The 21,647-nt window shown below is 47.5% G+C and overlaps 1 protein-coding gene across 6 annotated transcripts in view; it reads left to right on the plus strand.

Moving 5' to 3' along the window:
• REPS2 (RALBP1 associated Eps domain containing 2) overlaps positions 1-21,647 on the plus strand; it is a 1,031,179-nt gene that overhangs the window by 297,987 nt on the left and 711,545 nt on the right. For all 6 annotated transcript variants that reach the window (XM_086934261.1, XM_086934263.1, XM_086934264.1 and 3 more), the window contains exon 3: positions 18,280-18,437. In XM_086934261.1, the coding sequence (XP_086790387.1) occupies positions 18,280-18,437 (158 nt within the window). The remainder of the gene's footprint in view (positions 1-18,279; positions 18,438-21,647) is intronic.

Genomic DNA, 21,647 nt, shown 5'->3' on the forward strand with positions numbered 1-21,647 from the left:
ACGATCTACCCCCGAGAGCTGTCTCGGATGAGGTGCGGGAACTCTTGGACCGGCCCCTGTCACACGAAGAGCTGGGAGCAGCTCTGGGTGAACTGAACCCGGGTAAGGCACCGGGCCCCAACAGGATTCCATGCGATTTTTATCGCCGCTTTATGGTCCAGCTGGGCCCTCATCTCCTGCCGGTGGTTGAGGAGGCGTGCGAGAATGGTGCGCTTCCGCCAGATTGTGGTCATGCCGAGGTCGTGGTCTTTCTAAAGCCTGGACGGCCCCCGGAGAGCCACGAGTCATACTGCCCGATCTCTTTGTTGAATACAGAGGCGAAGATCCTTGCGAAGGCCTTGGCCACAAGGCTCAAACCCTACATCACTGACCTGGTCCACCCGGACCAGGCGGGATTCATGCCGCGAAGGGCTACTCAGCACAATATTAGACGGGCCCAGGTCACGGTGTCGACCTGGAGGAGCCTTGGGGAACCGGCGGCGTTGTTCCTGGAGGACATGGACAGGGCCTTTGACTCCTTGAGTTGGACGTATCTGTTTGCCCTGCTGCGGCACCTCAACCTGGGCCCGCGATTCTTGACGTATGTCCATTTGCTGCACACTGGCCTCACGGCATCGGTGCGGATTGGGGGGGTGGCCTCCCGCTCGTTCCCGGTCTTGCGGGGGACGCAACAGGGCTGCCCCCTCTCCCCATATTTATTTGCGCTCGCCATGGAGCCTCTTGCGGCGTGGGTACGCATCGATGCCCAACTCGAAGGCTTCCGGTGGTCCACGGACCACGCAGACAAAATTGCTTTGTACGCCGATGACGTGTTGTTTTTTCTTACTGATCTGGCCCGTTCTGGGCCGCGACTCCTGCGCATATTGCAAATATTTGGCGAAACCTCCAGCTTGTACATGAATCCGGGCAAATCTACACTGTGGTTGCTGGGTGGCGGGCGGGATGTGGGCGACTGGGCATCGGGACTGCAGCTGGCCTCAGACGGGGTGAAGTACCTTGGTGTGTACTTAACGGAGGACGCAGCGGTGTCCCGGGATCGCAACCTTGTCCCGGTATGGGATCGCACGCGGGAAGATCTTAAGACATGGACGAAGATGCCTTTGTCGATCCAGGGCAGATCTGCCATCTTTAAGATGGTAGCGCTGCCTCGACTGGTGTACCAGCTGCAGAACCACCCGCACGTGATCCCGCCTCGCTGGTTTCGACAGCTCAATTCGGCATTGAGTAGCTTCCTGTGGGAGGGGGGTGTTGCGCGTTTGGCCCGGAGGACTTGTTTCCTGTCCACTTACACCTGGAGGTTAGCCACGTCTGATGTACTCTCCTACTACCAAGCAGCGCATCTCTTGGTGCTGAATGACTGGTGGTATGGGGATAGGGGGGATCCGGCCTATGCCGTGGATAGGATTCGATGGGCACGGCTTCTCTGCATACTCTGCTATACTCAGCGCCACGGCGGAGATCTCTCCCTGCGGCCACGCAAGTGGTATTCATGTATGGAGACAGACGCTGTGTAGAATGGGGTGGTGGAATGTACTCACCCAGGAGACCCCCCTGTGGAACAATGGGCAGTTGCCCCAGTTGACTGCGGTGAGGGGCTTCCGGGAGTGGGATGCGATTGGCATCTCCACCCTGGGGGATGTACTGTCGCGGTGCGTTCTTAAATCATTTGCAGAGTTACGGGAGGAGTTTGGGATGCCCCGCGCCCAGTTCTTCAGGTACCTTCAGTTTCGCCATGTTCTATCGCCCTCGCTGGTGGGCTTGGAACAGCTCCTGGAGTTCAGCCCTCTAGAGGCCAAGATATTTATGGGAGACCTGCCGGATAAGAAATTGTCGCGCATATATCAGACGCTGGTGCTCCACTGCTCATCGGATTTGGTCAGTCTTAGGGCTGCCTGGGAACGGGATGTCGGTGATCTGGACGAGGGTTGTGGCCCTGGAGAGCCCTAGAGGGGCGGTGATTTCCACTTGCCTCCGCTTGATTCAATTCCGGTACTTACACCGCACATACTATAATCGACAGCGCTTATGGAAGGCGGGTATGATTGCGTCGCCCGATTGCCTTAGATGCGGCTTAGAGGAGGGTACACTGCTGCACACGGTCTGGGAATGTCCGGCACTGCGAAGGTTTTGGGAGGGGGTGCACCGTTGCTTGGCGGAGGTATTGCCTGGGAGATCCAGATAGACCCTAGGTTGGCGCTACTGCATATCATGGCTGGGGTGGGGGGCAACCGCTCTAAGCGACACCTGCTGCTTCTGGGTCTTACGCTGGCGAAGCGCGACATAGCGAGGGCATGGAAGGCGCCCCGGGCCCGGTCACTTGCCGCCTGGAAGAATGGCCTGGATTTTAGTATGCAAACAAAACAGGTGATGGACCGAATGTGGATCAATGTCACACATTCACCCCAGTCCAAAGATCTGGGCCCAAATCCATCGTTTTTTTGCACTCCACACCACCCTGGGTTAGACAATGGCGATATGCAAATCAGCTCTGACCCTGTGCCCCATGGGAACAGTCCAGTCCGAACTACAAAAGCCATGTCCTTCCCAGAACGGAATCAAGCATCCGAGGACCGGACCGGTTTCGAGGTAACACCTCTCATCAGCCCGGCTAGCTTGACTCCAGTGGTGTGGAGTGCCTGGGACCCACGTCTGAGCATCCCCAGCGCACTTATGGCGGTATTGCAAACAAAACAGGTGATGGACCGAATGTGGATCAATGTCACACATTCACCCCAGTCCAAAGATCTGGGCCCAAATCCATCGTTTTTTTGCACTCCACACCACCCTGGGTTAGACAATGGCGATATGCAAATCAGCTCTGACCCTGTGCCCCATGGGAACAGTCCAGTCCGAACTACAAAAGCCATGTCCTTCCCAGAACGGAATCAAGCATCCGAGGACCGGACCGGTTTCGAGGTAACACCTCTCATCAGCCCGGCTAGCTTGACTCCAGTGGTGTGGAGTGCCTGGGACCCACGTCTGAGCATCCCCAGCGCACTTATGGCGGTATTGCAAACAAAACAGGTGATGGACCGAATGTGGATCAATGTCACACATTCACCCCAGTCCAAAGATCTGGGCCCAAATCCATCGTTTTTTTGCACTCCACACCACCCTGGGTTAGACAATGGCGATATACAAATCAGCTCTGACCCTGTGCCCCATGGGAACAGTCCAGTCCGAACTACAAAAGCCATGTCCTTCCCAGAACGGAATCAAGCATCCGAGGACCGGACCGGTTTCGAGGTAACACCTCTCATCAGCCCGGCTAGCTTGACTCCAGTGGTGTGGAGTGCCTGGGACCCACGTCTGAGCATCCCCAGCGCACTTATGGCGGTATTGCAAACAAAACAGGTGATGGACCGAATGTGGATCAATGTCACACATTCACCCCAGTCCAAAGATCTGGGCCCAAATCCATCGTTTTTTTGCACTCCACACCACCCTGGGTTAGACAATGGCGATATGCAAATCAGCTCTGACCCTGTGCCCCATGGGAACAGTCCAGTCCGAACTACAAAAGCCATGTCCTTCCCAGAACGGAATCAAGCATCCGAGGACCGGACCGGTTTCGAGGTAACACCTCTCATCAGCCCGGCTAGCTTGACTCCAGTGGTGTGGAGTGCCTGGGACCCACGTCTGAGCATCCCCAGCGCACTTATGGCGGTATTGCAAACAAAACAGGAGTCAAGCTAGCCGGGCTGATGAGAGGTGTTACCTCGAAACCGGTCCGGTCCTCGGATGCTTGATTCCGGTCTGGGAAAGATATGGCTGTTGTAGTTCGGACTGGACTGTTCCCATGGGGCACAGGGTCAGAGCTGATTTGCATAAAGCCATTATCTGACCCAGGGTGGTGTGGAGTGCAAAAAACGATGGATTTAGGCCCAGATCCTTGTACTGGGGTGAATGTAAGACATTGATCTACATTCTGTCCATCAAATTGTTTTTTGTAATTTTCTCCCTGAGTGTACTGGGGTAGCTCAGACGTGGGTCCCAGAGCCTCCACACCACTGGAGTCAAGCTAGCCGGGCTGATGAGAGGTGTTACCTCGAAACCGGTCCGGTCCTCGGATGCTTGATTCCGGTCTGGGAAAGATATGGCTGTTGTAGTTCGGACTGGACTGTTCCCATGGGACACAGGGTCAGAGCTGATTTGCATAAAGCCATTATCTGACCCAGGGTGGTGTGGAGTGCAAAAAACGATGGATTTAGGCCCAGATACTTGTACTGGGGTGAATGTAAGACATTGATCTACATTCTGTCCATCAAATAGTTTTTTGTAATTTTCTCCCTGAGTGTACTGGGGTAGCTCAGACGTGGGTCCCAGAGCCTCCACACCACTGGAGTCAAGCTAGCCGGGCTGATGAGAGGTGTTACCTCGAAACCGGTCCGGTCCTCGGATGCTTGATTCCGGTCTGGGAAAGATATGGCTGTTGTAGTTCGGACTGGACTGTTCCCATGGGGCACAGGGTCAGAGCTGATTTGCATAAAGCCATTATCTGACCCAGGGTGGTGTGGAGTGCAAAAAACGATGGATTTAGGCCCAAATCCTTGTACTGGGGTGAATGTAAGACATTGATCTACATTCTGTCCATCAAATTGTTTTTTGTAATTTTCTCCCTGAGTGTACTGGGGTAGCTCAGACGTGGGTCCCAGAGCCTCCACACCACTGGAGTCAAGCTAGCCGGGCTGATGAGAGGTGTTACCTCGAAACCGGTCCGGTCCTCGGATGCTTGATTCCGGTCTGGGAAAGATATGGCTGTTGTAGTTCGGACTGGACTGTTCCCATGGGGCACAGGGTCAGAGCTGATTTGCATAAAGCCATTATCTGACCCAGGGTGGTGTGGAGTGCAAAAAACGATGGATTTAGGCCCAGATCCTTGTACTGGGGTGAATGTAAGACATTGATCTACATTCTGTCCATCAAATTGTTTTTTGTTTTTTGGATTTTAGTATGGGCATGGAGCAGCCCGTGTTTGTTGCCAGGGGCTGTCCTCGCAAACATTACAACATATGGAAGAGGTGGGCGGGCTATCGGGGTCTGGCTCTGGACCCGCCACCTGAAGAGGCCACTCTTCCAACTCCCTGATGTGCTGGACTGTGCAATGTCACTCTTGGTGTGTGGTGCATATGGCTAGTGATCTATTCTGGTCTAAAGAGCTAGTGGGGCAGCGGCTGCGCAAGGGGGTGTTGGGGGGGTTGCATGTCCTTTTATTTCTGCTATTTCTATGTGGGGGGTGCTATTGCTCATTTTACACACTGTTGACGATGATTCAGATACATTGATTGTGGCAGTAGACTTTGGATGGCAGGGCTCTGCATATATTGTGTATTTAACAAAATAATCTGTTTTAAAAAAAAAGTGGCTGATCAGTCACTAATTATCAGTCATAGAAAAAGTCAATGCTTGAGTTCATTGTTTTTACATTTAAATGTTATTATTTTAAAGACATTCAGTGACACCCCATTCGACACACTACCATTCTAATTAAGGTGTAGCCACATAAAGTTTCAGTCTAGTTAAATCCAGGTACTAATTAGCATAAGCAATGATGTGGCCACCATTTCCCCCTCACATTCTTATGTTTCTGAGAGCAGTCTCTGGAAAGGAAGATTAGTTTGTCTTGCTTTGCAAACCATTCCTTTGCTGCTCGCCAACTGGACAAGGAAGGAAGGAACAGAGAGTTCCAATGTTTAGCTATGTCCCTTTTGGTGAGCACAGTTTCAATCCCTATCAGGGTGCGATTCGTTCTGGTTCCCCCAAAGTCATCTACAATACCCAACAAGGCAACTCTGCACTATGAGAGGGCATTCCCATACTACTTGGAAAACATGTGCCTATTTCTCAAGGCAATGAAAACAGGTGTAAGCAGTTTGTTGGCCCGCCACAATCTAATGGGCATGATGTAGGCCATGCAGAGGTACTTAAGTTGGATGATCTGAAGTCTTCAGGAAGTGACCAATACCATAGGGGACCTGCAAGCATCTCTTCAATTAGAGTCGTCCATTGCTTCAAACTAACCTTCCCAGCATGCCCTTACAGTTGCGAATAGGTCCGGAGAATCAACCAGTAGGGTCTTGTAGATCCTCCTTTTCCTATGGACTCCATAAGGATCTTTGGTTTGAGTAGGTTAAAATTTTGTATATCACTAAGGGCTTCTTGATGGGATTGAAGAGTGAGACACAACTGTAAATAACAGTAGAATTGTGATTAAGCAGATAATTGAGTTTGTAGGTCTTGGAAGTATTTTAGATGGGTGCCCTGCCAAATGTACCTCACTGTGGAAATGCCAATATGGTCTTATCTATCGAATTTCTTAAGGGATACCTTATGTTACAGCCATCTGCCCCTCCATAGGGACGTTTCAAGGGTATTCCGCTGATCCATCTCGATGCAGATTGCCATGCAAGTAGGACAACTCTGGTGATGTCTGGGAGGGTTTGTGGTATAGGATCCCCATTAAGCAATTCTAAATATTATTACCGTCCCATCAGTGTCACTTCCATTCGAAAACCAGGGTCATGCCACCCACTACTCAGCCAGTCAATCAGTCAGTCAGAAACAGCTTTCTTCGAGATAAAAACTCATAAAAGCAAGGCAAGTTAAACATAGTTTGAAAAAGCTTACATGAATCCAAGTTAAACAAGCATTTACAATGCAATGGTCTCGGCATTATTAAAGGTAGAGCTATTGGCATTGCTCATGACATTTTTTTTCATTTTTTTAAAAACATAAATAAATGATATTGTCATTTACAATGGCAATAGGTGAGCATTAGAGAGTAGTAGAGAGTATTCGCGGACACAGAGCCACACACACACAAAGACAGAGCTGCGCACACACACACAGAGAGCCGCGCACACACAGACAGTACCGCGCACACACACAGACAGTACCGCGCACACACACACACACACAGACAGTACAGCGCACACACACACACACACAGACAGACCCACTCACACACACACACACAGACAGAGCTACGCACACACACACACACAGACAGAGCTACACACACAAACACACACACACAGACAGAGCCACGCACACATACAGACAGAGCCACACACACACACAGACAGAGCCACACACACAGACAGAGCCGCACACACATACAGACAGAGCCACGCACACACACAGACAGAGCCGCGCACACACACACAGACAGAGCCGCGCACACACACACAGACAGAGCCACGCACACACACAGACAGAGCCACACACACACACAGAGCCACGCAGACACATAGATAGAGCCACGCACAAACACAGACAAAGCCACGCACACACAGACAGAGCCACGTACGAGATACAAGACATAGAGCGGACCAACCCACTGAAGTGCCAGTGACACCAAAAGGGAAGACACAAGCACACACCGCCCCCGCAAGCACTGACTCGTAACGGTGATGCCGCCCCCGCGCCCCCTGGCCCCCAGTACTCACGATGGTGACGCTGGCCTTGCTCAGGTCGCGGTTCTCTTCCTGCAGGGCTTTGCCCTTGAGCTTGTAGGTTTCTAGCTCGATCTTGAGGACCTTGTTCTCCTACTGCAGAGACGCCAGCCGGTTGCTGAGCTCCTCCAGGCGGAAGTGTGGGATAACTACCAGAAGACCTCCTGAAAGCAGAACGTTAAGCTGCAAGTGATTTCAGGTGGTGGGCACCAGTTTACGTTTTTTATCTCCTTGACTGGCCTGGACATGTTGGTGGCTGCCAGATCAAGTGTAAGGTACGGCTGCTTTGCATACGGTTTTAGGAGTGAAGAGGGCTGGTGGTTGACTACACTGTGCGGGGTGAGACTGCTGATAATAAACTCAGTGACCCTCACACAAGGACAGTGTCCCCTTGTATCCCAGGGTGCAATGACCCAGATACTCCCTTCATTCAGGCAGGCCTCTGGCAGAAGGCTCCTCCTCGTTTGTTTCTGTTCCTTTCGCATTCATTTTCGCTTGAGCTGTCACTCACTCTGGTGTCAGCAGAGAGGGGGGCTCCGGACGGTCCTGTCAGCCCGGGCCATGTCTGGAGCGGCCTCCGTCGGACACGCTTTAGGGACCAGTCCGGGGCGTGGACCTGGAGTGGACACGGGGCTTGTGCCATTAAGACCCGATTGGTCACTGGAGGTGAGCAGCCCTTGGCCCGACACTCTCAATGGGCATTAGTGGAGCCTCTGGAGCTCTGCTCACCACAGGAGGAGAGGAGGGAGCCTTAAGATGCTCTGCAGCCCGGGCAGCAGTGGACAGGCCATGCGCGGCGCCTCCTAACGTACGACTACCGGGGGAGGGGGGGGCAGCACCGTCCGGGAGCTTACTGTGTCGTGGAAATGCTGCAGTCGCACCCCGTCCTCTCGAGCCAGCTGCCGGGACTGAGAGCACCCCGGGCGGAGGGCGCGGGACACGTCGATTTATGCTACCACCAAAGATGTTTATATCACAGTGTTGTAACAACAACCGGCTATAATTAAATAAATAGTTAACAAATTAGAGCAATCAAGCATGAGGCCTAAATCTATTGGAACAAAATGGGTGAATTAGGATGAAAAGAATACAGTTAAAAAATAAGCACAATGTTACATGGTCACAATACCTTTTGCAGCGGCGGCGTACAGGAAATGGCTGCTGCAAAGCTCCGACATTTTCAGAATCGGGGGCGTGTTTTTTGTTGAGTGACGGATGACGTCACAGATTGAAAGAACGCTAAAAACACGCCCACGAATCCGAAAAAGACGGGGCTTAAAAGGAGTGACGCCCCTCTCCTCGAATGGCTGGCCTCCGTTTATGAAGCCAGCCAATGGAGAAGAGGGGCGGGTTAATGCCCCACTCTAGGAGACATTAATTCTCGGACCAAGACTGCGCAAGCGCAGCCTACGGTCCTCGACCTAAAAATGACACAAGTAAAAAGTTGAAAATAAAATAAGTCATGAACAAGCAGCAAATGGAAGAAGTATAAAATCCAAATTCATACAATAGAATAAGTAAGGTCAGTTAAGATAAAGATAAAAAAATGATGAGATCAATTGATAAATAACCTAGACAGGGTCAAAAGGCATCGGTTATATACATTATTCGCATACAATCAATGGGCTACAGATCAATTTCTGCCTTAAAACCCATGCCCATCCCAAGTATTTAGCTACTGATATTGAGATAAATGGCATAGTGCTAGTACATATTACTCCTACTAGTGCCCAGTAGCTCGCACATTGGTGCAAGCCAAACCCTCCTCGAAGTTACATATACTGGGCAAACAAAAAGAAAATGTACAAGAGTTTGTGTATGGTTCCCACAGGCCGGGCAGCTGTTGGTACTTGCCTCAGACCATCTAGAGGTCAATGCCTTCAACGGCAGATAACCCGCTATGAGCTGAAAATAGAGCTTCCTATCCGCCGGCTTGATAATGATATCCCAATAGGATTCAAATTTAGGGGCAAGTTTTGCCCCTAAGAAAACCCCTGCCATAGTAGATGAATCAGTAACGTTCCATGCCTGGAACACAACTTGTGCCCAATATTTCTCCTTCAAGATTTTCTTGGACGGGAATGAGATTTCCGCAGGGCAATCCCAGAGCATTTGCATGCCCAGAGCTACTAGACTACTTCTTAACTGGGCGAGCTAACGAATCTTATGGAAGGAGTCTGATTTTATAACGTCTAGAAACCCCGCAGCATATGTGGAAAGCTCAGGTGTTGACCAGAGCCTACGCCAATATAAAATTGGTCGTAGCCTGGCAATATCAATAATGGCTTTCCTGCCCAGATCATATCTTAATGGCAATAGGGGTGTGCTCTGCGGAAGACTAGTAATATTATGGAAAAACTTATTTTCAGATAGCACTAGTGGTGCCAGCTTCTCAAAGCTCCATAGTTCAGCGCCATAAAGCACGGAGGACACCACTTTGGATTCGTAGACCTGCAAAACAGGCTGAATTGGTTTGGTCAGTGATTTTTTGTGCTCCAAGTTAAGGGCTCCCGCAATCTGGCGATGCTTGAGAGCGGCTGTGTCTATGTGATGTTCCCATTTTAAATCCTTACCCAGGTGAACACCAAGGTAGGTAAAAGCCTTGACCATTTCTAATGGTTTTCCATTCATAAAAACTTTCCCCTTAAAACTAGAATGCGGATTAAAAATCATCATTTTAGTTTTGGCCAAGTTAACTTCTAGGCCCCGCGCGGAACAAAACTCTTCAAAAATTCCTAGAGCGCGCTGGAGGCCACTAGGGGTTTTGGAAATAATTAACGTGTCATCCGCGAACATTAAAATCGGAACCTTCAGACCAGCTAAAAAGGGGCATCAGTGTTTACTGGCACCAGACAATCGACAATACCATTAATATACAATGAGAACAGAGTTGGAGCCATGGCACAACCTTGATTGATGCCACGCTCAATCGGGAAATCAGCTGTGACCCTACCATGTCCTCCCCACTCGATTTTTGCATAGTTAGCCTCGTGCAGCCGCATCACCATAGTTACAATCTCTGCAGAGAGACCTAGTTGCTTTAGTGTCATCCATAACTTTGAGCGGGGAACAAGGTCAAAGGCTGCACGCAAATCGACAAAGGCAGCATAAAGACTGCCTTTGCCCAGAATCACAGTCTTCCAGTGGAGGAGAGTAAAACAAAAGACTTGATCAATAGTACTGTTAGATTTATGAAAACCTGCTTGGAACTGGGTCAGTACATTATTCTCTTCCATCCAATCCAAATTGTTGTTAAGGGTCATCCTCCCAATTATTTTCTGAATTGTGTCTATCAGACTAATGGGTCTGTAGTTTCCCGGTTGTGCCTTGTCGCCCTTCTTATAAACTGGAATTATCACCGCCCCCTTCCAGGAGGCCGGGACCGGGGCACCTTGTGCTGTGGCATTTGCCAACAAAGTATATATCTCCCACCGCGGGCCTTATCGTACAGAAAAACATCAGACAGGCACGCCATCCGGTCCCGGGGCTCTACCTCCTGCCACAACGTTAAGGGCGATTGTGACATCATGAATGTTAAAAGCATCATCATTAAAAAAGACAAAACTTGGTTCTTCCACTTGGCTTCCTACAAAAATACACGCATACAGTCTAAAATAATCAATCCAACCATCTTGAGAAACGTAATTTACAGGCTGTTCAGAATTGCCCCCTCTGCCCCACTTTATAATGTTCCAGAATAATTGGGAATTCTTGGTGTCGCTTGCTTCTTTGAGCTCCTGCCATCGACACTCATCCCATAATCTCTTGGCCTTAAGAATAGCCCTTTTATACATCTGTCTGCCACAGCGGACAGCATCCAAATTACCGTCCCTTATGGCCTTGCCCAAATCGGCTCTAGCTTTTCTACAATCTTCATTAAACCACCTTGACAATTTTGGGGTATCTAATTTCTTAGTTTTGACAGGAGCTAGAAAAAAAGCACTAACGCGCTTGAACAAACTGTCATGGATTGTAGTTACATGGCTCAGATCAGCATTGCCAACAACATCTTCTAGGGCTAGTAAGGCACTATTAACCTCCTTGGCTATTTTGTCCCAACACCTCTGCGTTAGAGGCTACATTTTGCCATTTAAGACGTCTCATGTCATTGGCAGGTACAATAGTTGGGGGACAAGACTCCATCCGATCAACATGAGGTGAGTCTCACTACCACCAATCATGGGACACACAAAGGGGATTATGGTCACTTTCCATGCGATCGTTGACCACCATGTCAACAATCGTATGCCAAAACTTCAGGCTACAAAGGGCATAATCAATTCTACTTACTCAGCCAGTCATTAATCACAAACATCTGTGCTGTCCAGTAATATAGTCAGGTATCTGCCATACCTATCTTTCCTTATTACATCAACTGGACATATTTAACAAAGACTAAACAAGAAGTTTGGTTTAATCACAAAAAGGATCAAATCTTCGCAAACGACTTTCAGGTACCTTGACCAATCGAAAATGGAGAAGAGAGAGTGCCATTAACTTGAACTTGGGTGTGATTATAGAATCCGGAAGTACAATTTTAACCTAGGCCCAAACAGGGCTGAACTGGTGGAAGCGGGCACATGGCGTTTCCCCGGTAGGCCGCCACAGTGGGGGCTGGTTTTGGAACCCTGGGGGGCCGTTTTTGTTAACGGGACCGGTTTTGCAGCATAGATGCAATATCGCCCCCCTGTAACAAAGTGGTGCTTTCTCTAGCAACACCCCCCACCCTCATCCCCCTGGGACTGCCTAGCTGTTTCCCAGGGCTGGTTTCGGCCCTGGGCCCAAACACAATTTTTCCAGTACTCCTGTGAGGAAAGACCAGTCAAGTGACACAAAAGCCTTCCTGAAATCTATAAGGATTAAATCTCTGGGATCTTCCGGTTAGATAGTCGTGCAAGGGTCTTTTGTACAGTGTCTAGTGATGTGGCATAAAACAACATTGGTACGGGTGGACCAAATGTGGTAGTACTCTTAGAAGTCTATTCACCAGAACCTTGGAGTAAATTTTGTTCTCTGTGTAATGGGAGATATCAGCTGGTAGGAAGCACAGCAAGCAGGAGGATGGATTGGTTTGTGTAGAACCACAATGGTTTCTAAGTGAAGTTCTGGGGATAGGGGAATTTTGTGATTGCTTCTTGATATATGTCTAGAAGGAGGGTAGTAAGAGTGATTGAAAGCGACAATAGTATTCAATACAGTAGCTGTCTGTGCCTTGAGTTTTTCTAGAGTTCATGTCTTTAAGAGCAGTTTCAGTTTCTTCCTGTGTGAGAGGGTGGTCAAGCTCAAGAAGGCAGCTCAAGCACAACTGTGGTAGACTGAGGTCCAGATGAACATGGTGGAGGCTTTTCTATGTGGGTGCTCTTGCACTCCAGAAAGAGAGCGGTAGTAATCTGCAAAGGCAGCAGCAATATCTGCTGCCATATTGAGGTCCTCACCATGGTCTTCTATGCAGAATGAACCTAATGGGAAAGCCACTTATTTCGTCATCAGCTGTGGTACTGATTTGCATGATTTGTCTCCTCATTCATGCTCTCTTCTTGTCAACGTCATCTAACACTGGTGACCCTCTTCAAGAGACCCCCTCTCAAGGAAAAGGTGGCATTTCACCCGCTCAATCCGCTAACCTTGGTTACAACACTCTAGGGCCAAAATGCTAGTCTTTAGGTTAGTTATCAGCTGATATTTCTCCCTCTCTTTACCTCATAAATAGGATCTAGCTATTCCCCATAGCGCGGCCTTCACAGCCACTCACAACGTGCCAAATGAGGCCACTGTACCTTTGCTAAGATCAAAGTAGGACTTTAGTTCCTGGTTGAGAAAATGTGTGAATTGTTTGTCTATTTAGCACTAAGTGAAATGCCATGAGATCGGGTGAGGCCTTCACCCTGAGAGCGAGAACACAGTGTTACTGGAGCATGGTTGGAAATATCCTGAGGCAAAATAAAGCAACCAGTCATGCGCATGAGATCTGTGGCAGGGAGTAATATCAAGTTGGTACAGTACATTGTTTTATGTGCAGCCAACAGATAGGTATATGCTAGTCGGTGGACATTACATACCCTCCATGCAACACGGAGGCCTAGACACTCAACCCAATTCCTTATCCGTCCCTTGTGTTTACCTCCCATTGCCCCAGATCCAGTAGAGTCCACCTCTGGAGTCATAATGTCATCAAAGCCTTCTAAAATGGTGATTCCCTGAAGTAATTGCAGCACCACGTCTTTAATCCCTTCTGGTATATTCTTAGTCAGGAAAGGGGGGACGTAGACATTGAGGAAATTATAAGTCTGGGAGCTTGATGTCAAACAGGATACAATAAAAGGGAACATTATGAGCAGAAGGCTCACCACCCCTCTGGATCCCCTCATATGTCTTGTATTGTAGACCCCATCACAGCCAAACTGAGTAAGGGAGAACAGTTGTTGCCTATCAAATGGGTCTCTTGTATCAGGAAAGCAGCTAGGACATGCCAATTTGCAAATCAAAGGACCGTTCTGCGCTTAATACAGTCATTCAGCCATTTACGTTCCATGTCATAAGTATAGATGCACACATGGCAGTAGGGGGCGGGCATCAAGTTTCAAATGTGGACTTGTGGGACAGTAGCTGGGGTCACAATAGAATATCTGGAGCCTGGCCATGGATCACCAGTGAATAGCAGCCATCATGTTGTGCAAGAAAGTACAAATAACAAAACCAACAACATATGAGAACTGAAGGCCCAAAGGATAAACTGAATAACCCCCCTCCAACAAACCTCCACCCATAAGCAACTGTCTCCCTCTCAACAAAAACTGGGTGTGAGTTCAACTAGAATCTCCTAGTTTGACCAGTGCAGGAACATCATAAAAAAGAACACTTTTTTGCTGATGGGTTAGAGATATCGGGTTCTCATTTCCATTGACGCCTCCGGGTCTGTGCTCTGGAGAGGTGATGGTCTCCGCGGCAAGTCAAGAGCTGGGTGGTGAGCATGGCCAGGATGTGTACCCTCAGAGTCCAAGGACAATAGTGCTCTACAAGCTAGTCATTGCCATCTGCGGGATTTTCTGTGACTTCTCTAATTGCTCACCTGTCTCGGGTAATTTTTTGATACCACAGATGGCAAATTGATCATTGTTTTTAGAGTTGTCCTGGGGTCCCGATATCAGGACTGTGAATTTATGAATCTTACTTTGTGCCTATGAGGCAGTGGGTTTGTCCCATCTCATGGCTTTGGGCACTGGCAGGATTTTTTTACAGTTTTCAGTAGGGTGGGGTGATAGTAGTGCACTATGAATACAGGTGGTCAGCACATTGTCCTTCATGAAAACTAGTAGTAGGAGGAGATGAGCCGGTAACCTCCCCAAAGTCACCAGAGTTTGTCTAGAGGCAGTGGAGAAGGGCCCCTCCAGCCATTTGCCCCCTTCCCGCCTGAGACACTAGGACTTCATGGCTGCCAGCTGAGGGTGATCCATGGTATGCCAGCTGAAGGAGATCCAAAGGTCATTGTTGAGGGACCTTAAGGCCTGCCCGAGGTTCAGGTAAGTAGGGCAATCAGCCACTAGTTGCCTGATGTTACCTCAGACAGGGGGATGTCCACTGAATTCAGAAGTTTGTGCTGTGAGTATTCAGGAGTGGTTGAGGGACACCCCCTCTCCCACAGAGTCCTCCCCAGGGCCCACACGCAGGTCAGCAGACAGCTACAAGGTCAGGCCACATGGCATAAGAAGGCATTCTTCTTGCTAAGCTCTAGGGACATGCAACAAACAGACGGGGACGGGGCAGAGTCAAGTCCCTTGGCATATCTCATACGGGCCAGGTGTGGATCTCAGAATCACCCACAGCCCCGGAGCATCCACCCCCAGAGCTCAATAGGCCTAAATAGGTCCCAGGGGGCCACGTGAAGAAGAAACAAAGTAAGCTGGTCGCCACAGTGTCCCAGAGCCGCTGCGGCAAAGGGCATGAGATCGACTGTCTACTCTGCAGTCTACTCTAGCACTCCCCTGAGGTCATATGGGGAAAGGCCTCCACTGTACAGACAGGTTGTCTGTTGGGCTTCCACTCCTCCACCCAACATCAGGTTTGTACTGGGAGGGATCTCTCGTGCTCCACAGCTATTGCCAGATCTGGCTCTGCTAAATGGGCTCCCCCCTTTGGGATTACAGACACTTGCTGTCACCCTCAAGGTCTGGTGACCACAATAAAAACAGTAAGTCTTTGACCCCGGAGGGGCCTCAGGTTACAAGGATTGCTTGAGAACTTTTAGGACTTGAATTACCCCCTTCAGCACTGAGAATATGTAACGTTTTTACATTGGAGTCAGTAGCTCAGGGAAGAGCAACCTTCATCTTGGCCTGCTAGGCCTTGTCACCCCCCCACCCCAGTCTACAAGATTTAACACGCAATGTAATTCTGTTATTTTCATAATAGCACAGAAGAGTTATACATTTATTAATCACGTTCATAAGTAACTGCAATCTTTTTAACTGTGGTGGCTTGGGTAAACGTAACATATATAGAAGCTCGAGAATCTATGCAGGCCTGAATGTAGGAATTATCAAAGAGGATATTTACTCTTTGCGGACATGATGATTGGGTATGAACTGACTGATGAGGGACCTGTAGGGGCGTGGTGGCTCCATACCCTTGACGAGCATGTGATGACCAGGTTGTGCCCTTTCAATATATTCAGGGCACAAAAGTAACCCAAAACTGGGGTAGAAACCAAATCCAAGTAGGTTTAATTCAAACTTTGTATACCTTAGTGTAATGCATGGAATGAATCTTTAATAAAGCAAAACCAAAGGGGATGATGGACAGAGTGTTAAACATTGCAAGCACTCACCCCCAGTTAACTGATCTGGGTTTAATCCATCATTATTCTTTAGCTCACCCCGCCACCCCAGTTCAGACATGGCCATATGCAAATCAGTCTGACCTTGTGCCTCATGGGAACAGTCCACCCCTAACTGCCAAGCCATGTCTTCCCTGGACCGGAAACAAGCATCCAGGGACCGGTTTCTGGCTAATCAGCCGTCATCAGCCAGGCTAGCTTGAATCCAGTGGCAAAGTGAGCAAGGGACCCACGTCTGGGCATACCCTGCCAAGTTAGGGACAACAACGCAAAACCAAAGGGAATGATGGACGGAGGGTTGAACATTGCAAGCACTCGCCCCCAGTCAACTGATCTGGGTTTAATCCATCATCATTCTTTAGCTCACTCCGCAACCCCAGTTCAGACATGGCCTTATGCAAATCACTCTGACCCTGTGCTTCATGGGAACAATACCAACCCGAACTGCCAAGCCATGTCTTCCCTGGACCAGAAACAAGCATCCTGGAACCGGTTTCTGGCTAATCAGCCATCATCAGCCAGGCTAGCTTGAATCCAGTGGCAAAGTGAGCAAGGGACCCACGTCTGGGCATACCCTGACAACTTTGGGCGAACAAAGCAAAACCAAAGGGGATGATGGACGGAGTGTTGAACATTGCAAGCACTCACCTCAGTCAAATGATCTGGGTTTAATCCATCATCATTCATTAGCTCACTCCGCCACCCCAGTTCAGACATGGCCATATGCAAATCAGTCTGACCCTGTGCCTCATGGGTACAGGCCAGCCCGAACTGCCAAGAATCTTTTATATACAGGAATGCTAACCTGAGTAAAGCCCTGACGAAGGCTGATGACCCATATGTGCATGGAGTAAGGCCAAAATATTTTAGCAAGAAATTGGTGGGATGGGCGAGTCAGTGTAATTCATCTAACATCCACAACTAACTGTTTTAACCATATCTAGGGTAGACAACTATTACAATGAATACCTGAAAGGTATACACTGAGACATTTTTAATCCAATCCAGAAATCTGGATCCCTGCTAGATCCAGCATAATTTATCAGACTCCCAACTAGTGGTGGAGTCCGCCATGGTGGTATTTACCTACCTGGCTTGGCTAGGCCACTGATGATGAAGCCTGCCACAGCAATTGTTGGATGAGGTGACCTGTCCAAATCTTTCTTACCTGTAGACCAATCAGGATAAGAACATTGTTTATCTCTTACATTGACTCTTGCTCCTGTTGTGTTTTAGCTCCTTAATCATTATAGGAACTGGTGATGGATGGTAGTTACCAAGTCACCTTCATAGTCGCCCTCTTGGTTCTTTGCACTGTTTCACTCAATGCTTCTCATGATAAGGCAGGGTTAAATCTGCCCGTGAAGCTGCTGAGACCAGTATTTGGATAACCAGAATAGCAGGACATGACACTAAGTTAGCAGCCACACACTGAAGGACCTAACGAGACTCCACTGAGGCTTTGGCATGAGAAATTGCTTGAGTGAATGGGTTATGTCGAAGCCCTTGGTTTATTTCAGAAAGCCAAGATGGTACTCTTTCACTGAAGTGGATTCCTAAATCTTTCACTCCATAAGAGAGCAAACGTCAACCATTTGTGTAAAACTTGAATAAAGTATATGGCATTTATTGACACCGACTCTGTGTTTATTTGAGTGGGGGGGGGGGGGGGGGGCGGATACGGTTATTTGAATATTTAAATCCAGTTTAAGGTAGGGTTTGTTGTGTTCTTTCCAAAAGTTCTAGAGGACCCCTAAAGAAAGCCTCTCCTATTGGGCAACGTAGGCTCTGTCACCTTAGTCATGACCACCCTGTTCTTAAAAAAACACCACATTAACGGTCTTCATTCCACTGAGAAGGGACTGGACACTACCTAGTGCTACTCTAAGTATAATGAGTTTTAATTTCTAATTTAAGTATTGTAATGCAATTTCTATGTTTAATGCCAGATTACACAAATAACTGCTGCACTTTTTTGTTTTTCTCTTAAAGACTTGCCACTGCCTCGGTTTTTGGCAGTAAAAACAGACAGCGAGTTGAGATGTGGGATTCCTTCGCTAGGCCCAGAAGCACATATACTAAAGTCCGGCCAGGCTCTGCATGCAGCTCAGGAAAACTCCTTTAAACACGTGGATGACGGAGATACCCAGGTAAAGAATACCTCGACCTACACATTTTTTTACATGTGGAGTTTTTGATATGTGTGTATATTAACATCAAAATAAAGTACATTTTCCCCTGTTTTTGTGCAATGAATGCTCTTAGTCTTATTTATTTTCAAATAATTTACTCGTAACGTACATAAGGATTGTTAAACAAAAAAAATATTTTAATAGATCGAGATATTGGTGAAAATGTTATTTTTTTGGGGTGTAACACGTTATGAATTTCTAAATAACAGTCCCAGAAATGTGTGCAAAATGAACTCCATATTTATTTATAAATTGATGATTGTAACATTAACAAAAGTGACTGTTGATCATAAATGCCTAGATATTCTGATGCAACCGGTCAGCTATTTCTTTCCTAAGCTGTACACAGAATAATAACGAGGTGGACAGTTTTCAAAGCCACACAATTACGTTCAGGGGGCCTATTATGTATAGGACGCACTTTCCTTGTTTGCACCCTGGCGCACCTTAAAATAGGTGCGCCGGGTGCAACCAGAGAAAATGTGCCCTATTGCATAGAATGCGCGGCCCCAAGCGCATTTAATTGAAATACGGAGTGGCTTTGAAGCAGCCGCTCTGTGTTTTCAAAGTGCAGGCTGCAACCCGCCTGCACTTTGAAGGGTGTTTAGAAATCCCCTTGCAGGCGGCTGCAGTCAGTGACTGCATCTGCCTGCCAGAGAATGTCCCACCTCCAGAGGGCTGCTCTCAGGGGGCGTATTTACAGTGAGCCTACTTTTAGGTGGTACGCTGTCAGCGAGCCTCCTGGGAGCTTCTTTGCCTCTGCGCTTGCATCTGTTATACGGTGTGGGCGCAGAGGCATGGGGATTCCCTCATTTGCATGGGGCATGCCCGCATGCAAATAAGGGAATGCTCGGCGAAGATATCGCTCCCGCTTTATGTGCAAGGGGCCGCACAAGGGTCCGCGGCCCCTTCTATAATACCAAAATGACCCTGGGTGCCAAAGCAGGCACAACCGCAGGTTGCACCCCAAGACACTTAAGGCCCGATTCACAGAACTAACTTAAGACAAACTCCTAAACTCACTACCATTTACTCATTTTGCTATTCACAGAAGGCACTTACTCCTTTTGGTGTTCACAGAAGGCACTCACTCAAATGAGTAAGTGCACTTGCTCATTTTGGTATTCACAGTAGGCACTTACTCGTCAATGAGTAAGTGCCTTCTGTGAATACCAAAATGAGTTAGTGCCTTCTGTGAATACCAAAATTGTAGTAGGTTTAGGATTTTGTCAAGTTAGTTCTGTGAATCGGGCCCTTTGTGTAATACAGCCCTAGGATGTTATCTCAGAGACGTGGGTGGATAATGTTAACATCTTCCTTGTATCTCTGGTAAAAATGTTACTATCATATGTTAGGGATACAAAAGACCTCTAAAACAAACCCTGTCACTTCAAATATTATTGAGATCCAGAAGTTGTGAATAACCCGTACCGACGCATTGAGCATATTAATGGGCTCAATGGAAAGCAGATGGTTTGGGTAGTAGATAAGCTAAGTTTCTGGGACACCCATACATTCCTAACATTACTGTACATCATATTTTAGAACAATATTTTGATATACCGAAAACCTCTACATAAAAAATTGGGATCCCTGTGAATTTCATGTTTGATCCATTTTTTGCCTACTTATTTATGGTTTGGTTTGAGACAGAACATGCCTGGGAAAACAATCGACAAACCGTTCAAGAAGAAGATACATACTGGGGTCATTTTGTAGAAAATATTCTATTAATTTGGAATTATCTTCTATCATAAGTCATGATGCGTAAAAGCTTAATGCCAAATTCGTCCTTTACTGGAGTCCATCTGCAGAGTGAATTCTCGACCCAGAAAGGAGACCTTGAAGTGAAATTTAAAAAATAGCCAAGTCAAAACTTTGCAAAACATTAATTGTGTGAGTCTGCCAGTTCAGACCTAGCTGCTACACCTGCCTCCTCATCTACAAAGGTAATACTAAGGATGTTCATACTACCTTGGTAATTCCCCTTGCAATGTTGGAGCATTGATAAATATTGCAGAAAGGGAAGGGTTTTGACAAAATGTTGATAGTGAAATTAATTTACATTAAACTTAGAAGGAATCTTATTAATAGAATGAGAAACTAACAGTAGTGTATATTGGAAGAATCAAGTATAGGATTATTTTACAGTTTACTGACCTGTTTGGCCTTTGTCATAGCCAGGGCGAAGGCTGTGTTCTAGGAAACAGCATACAAATCAAGCATATGTGTAGAGTCAAATGGATATCGCAAGGATTTTTATAGTACTGTGCTCGACTGCCCAGTTGAGAGTGATCCTTTCAGGAACTTCCTTAATTATCCTTTCTGGGAAACAAAGATGACTCCTCGGCACTCCCCCGTATCAGGAAATTGCAGCTAGTACAACCTTTAAGTTGAATGTCTTAGGCTTGAAGCTGCTTGGTGTTCTCAGTATGGATACTCTTGATGAGAAAGTGGTATGATTGATCGTAGTCCTGTATCTTTGCACCACATGTAGAGACATTTTAATGTGTTTTATACATGTTCCTATTTGATGCAACTCCTTCTGTATACAGGGTCTCGTGGTAATGACTTATGTTTACTTACATGTCCCAAGTCCTTGAATTCAGGCATTGCACCAGTCTAGTTTCTGGTGAATAATTTGTCTGTTGGTCCTCAGCAGCCGGTTAACTTGTGGCTTGAGCTTACTCTTTTCCGCAAACAATATGTCTAGGAGGTTCATGAACCAGAACTGCCTCTCCCATGCTGGAGATAGCAAGAGGAACTCACGAAAATAGTCTCAGTATTCAATTTAATTGGGAGGGGAGAATAGATAATTGGGAGAGGAGAACAGACAAGTCTCCTTGTTCAGATTACCAAAGAATTCCCAAAACGTTTTGCAAGCTTCTCAAACTCATCAAAATCCATAACTTTTGATTCCTGGATGCTGCTCAAAAGACTTCCAAGCCTTAGAGAAAGTTCATATTGTATTGGTTTTATTGATCACAAACATTCAATCTAGATAATCCATAAATCATGTAAGCTTGCCTTGCGTATCTCAGGTGTGTAGCAGTGTGACCAAGCTGCCACCTCATGCAATGCAAAATACCTTCAAAACACCTCAGTAATCATATACATATTGGCTTTCCAGATAATAGCTAAAAACAGATCTTTTTATATACATATTTA

Source organism: Lissotriton vulgaris, chromosome 8, assembly GCF_964263255.1.
Source record: "Lissotriton vulgaris chromosome 8, aLisVul1.2, whole genome shotgun sequence".
Lineage (NCBI taxonomy): Eukaryota > Metazoa > Chordata > Amphibia > Caudata > Salamandridae > Lissotriton > Lissotriton vulgaris.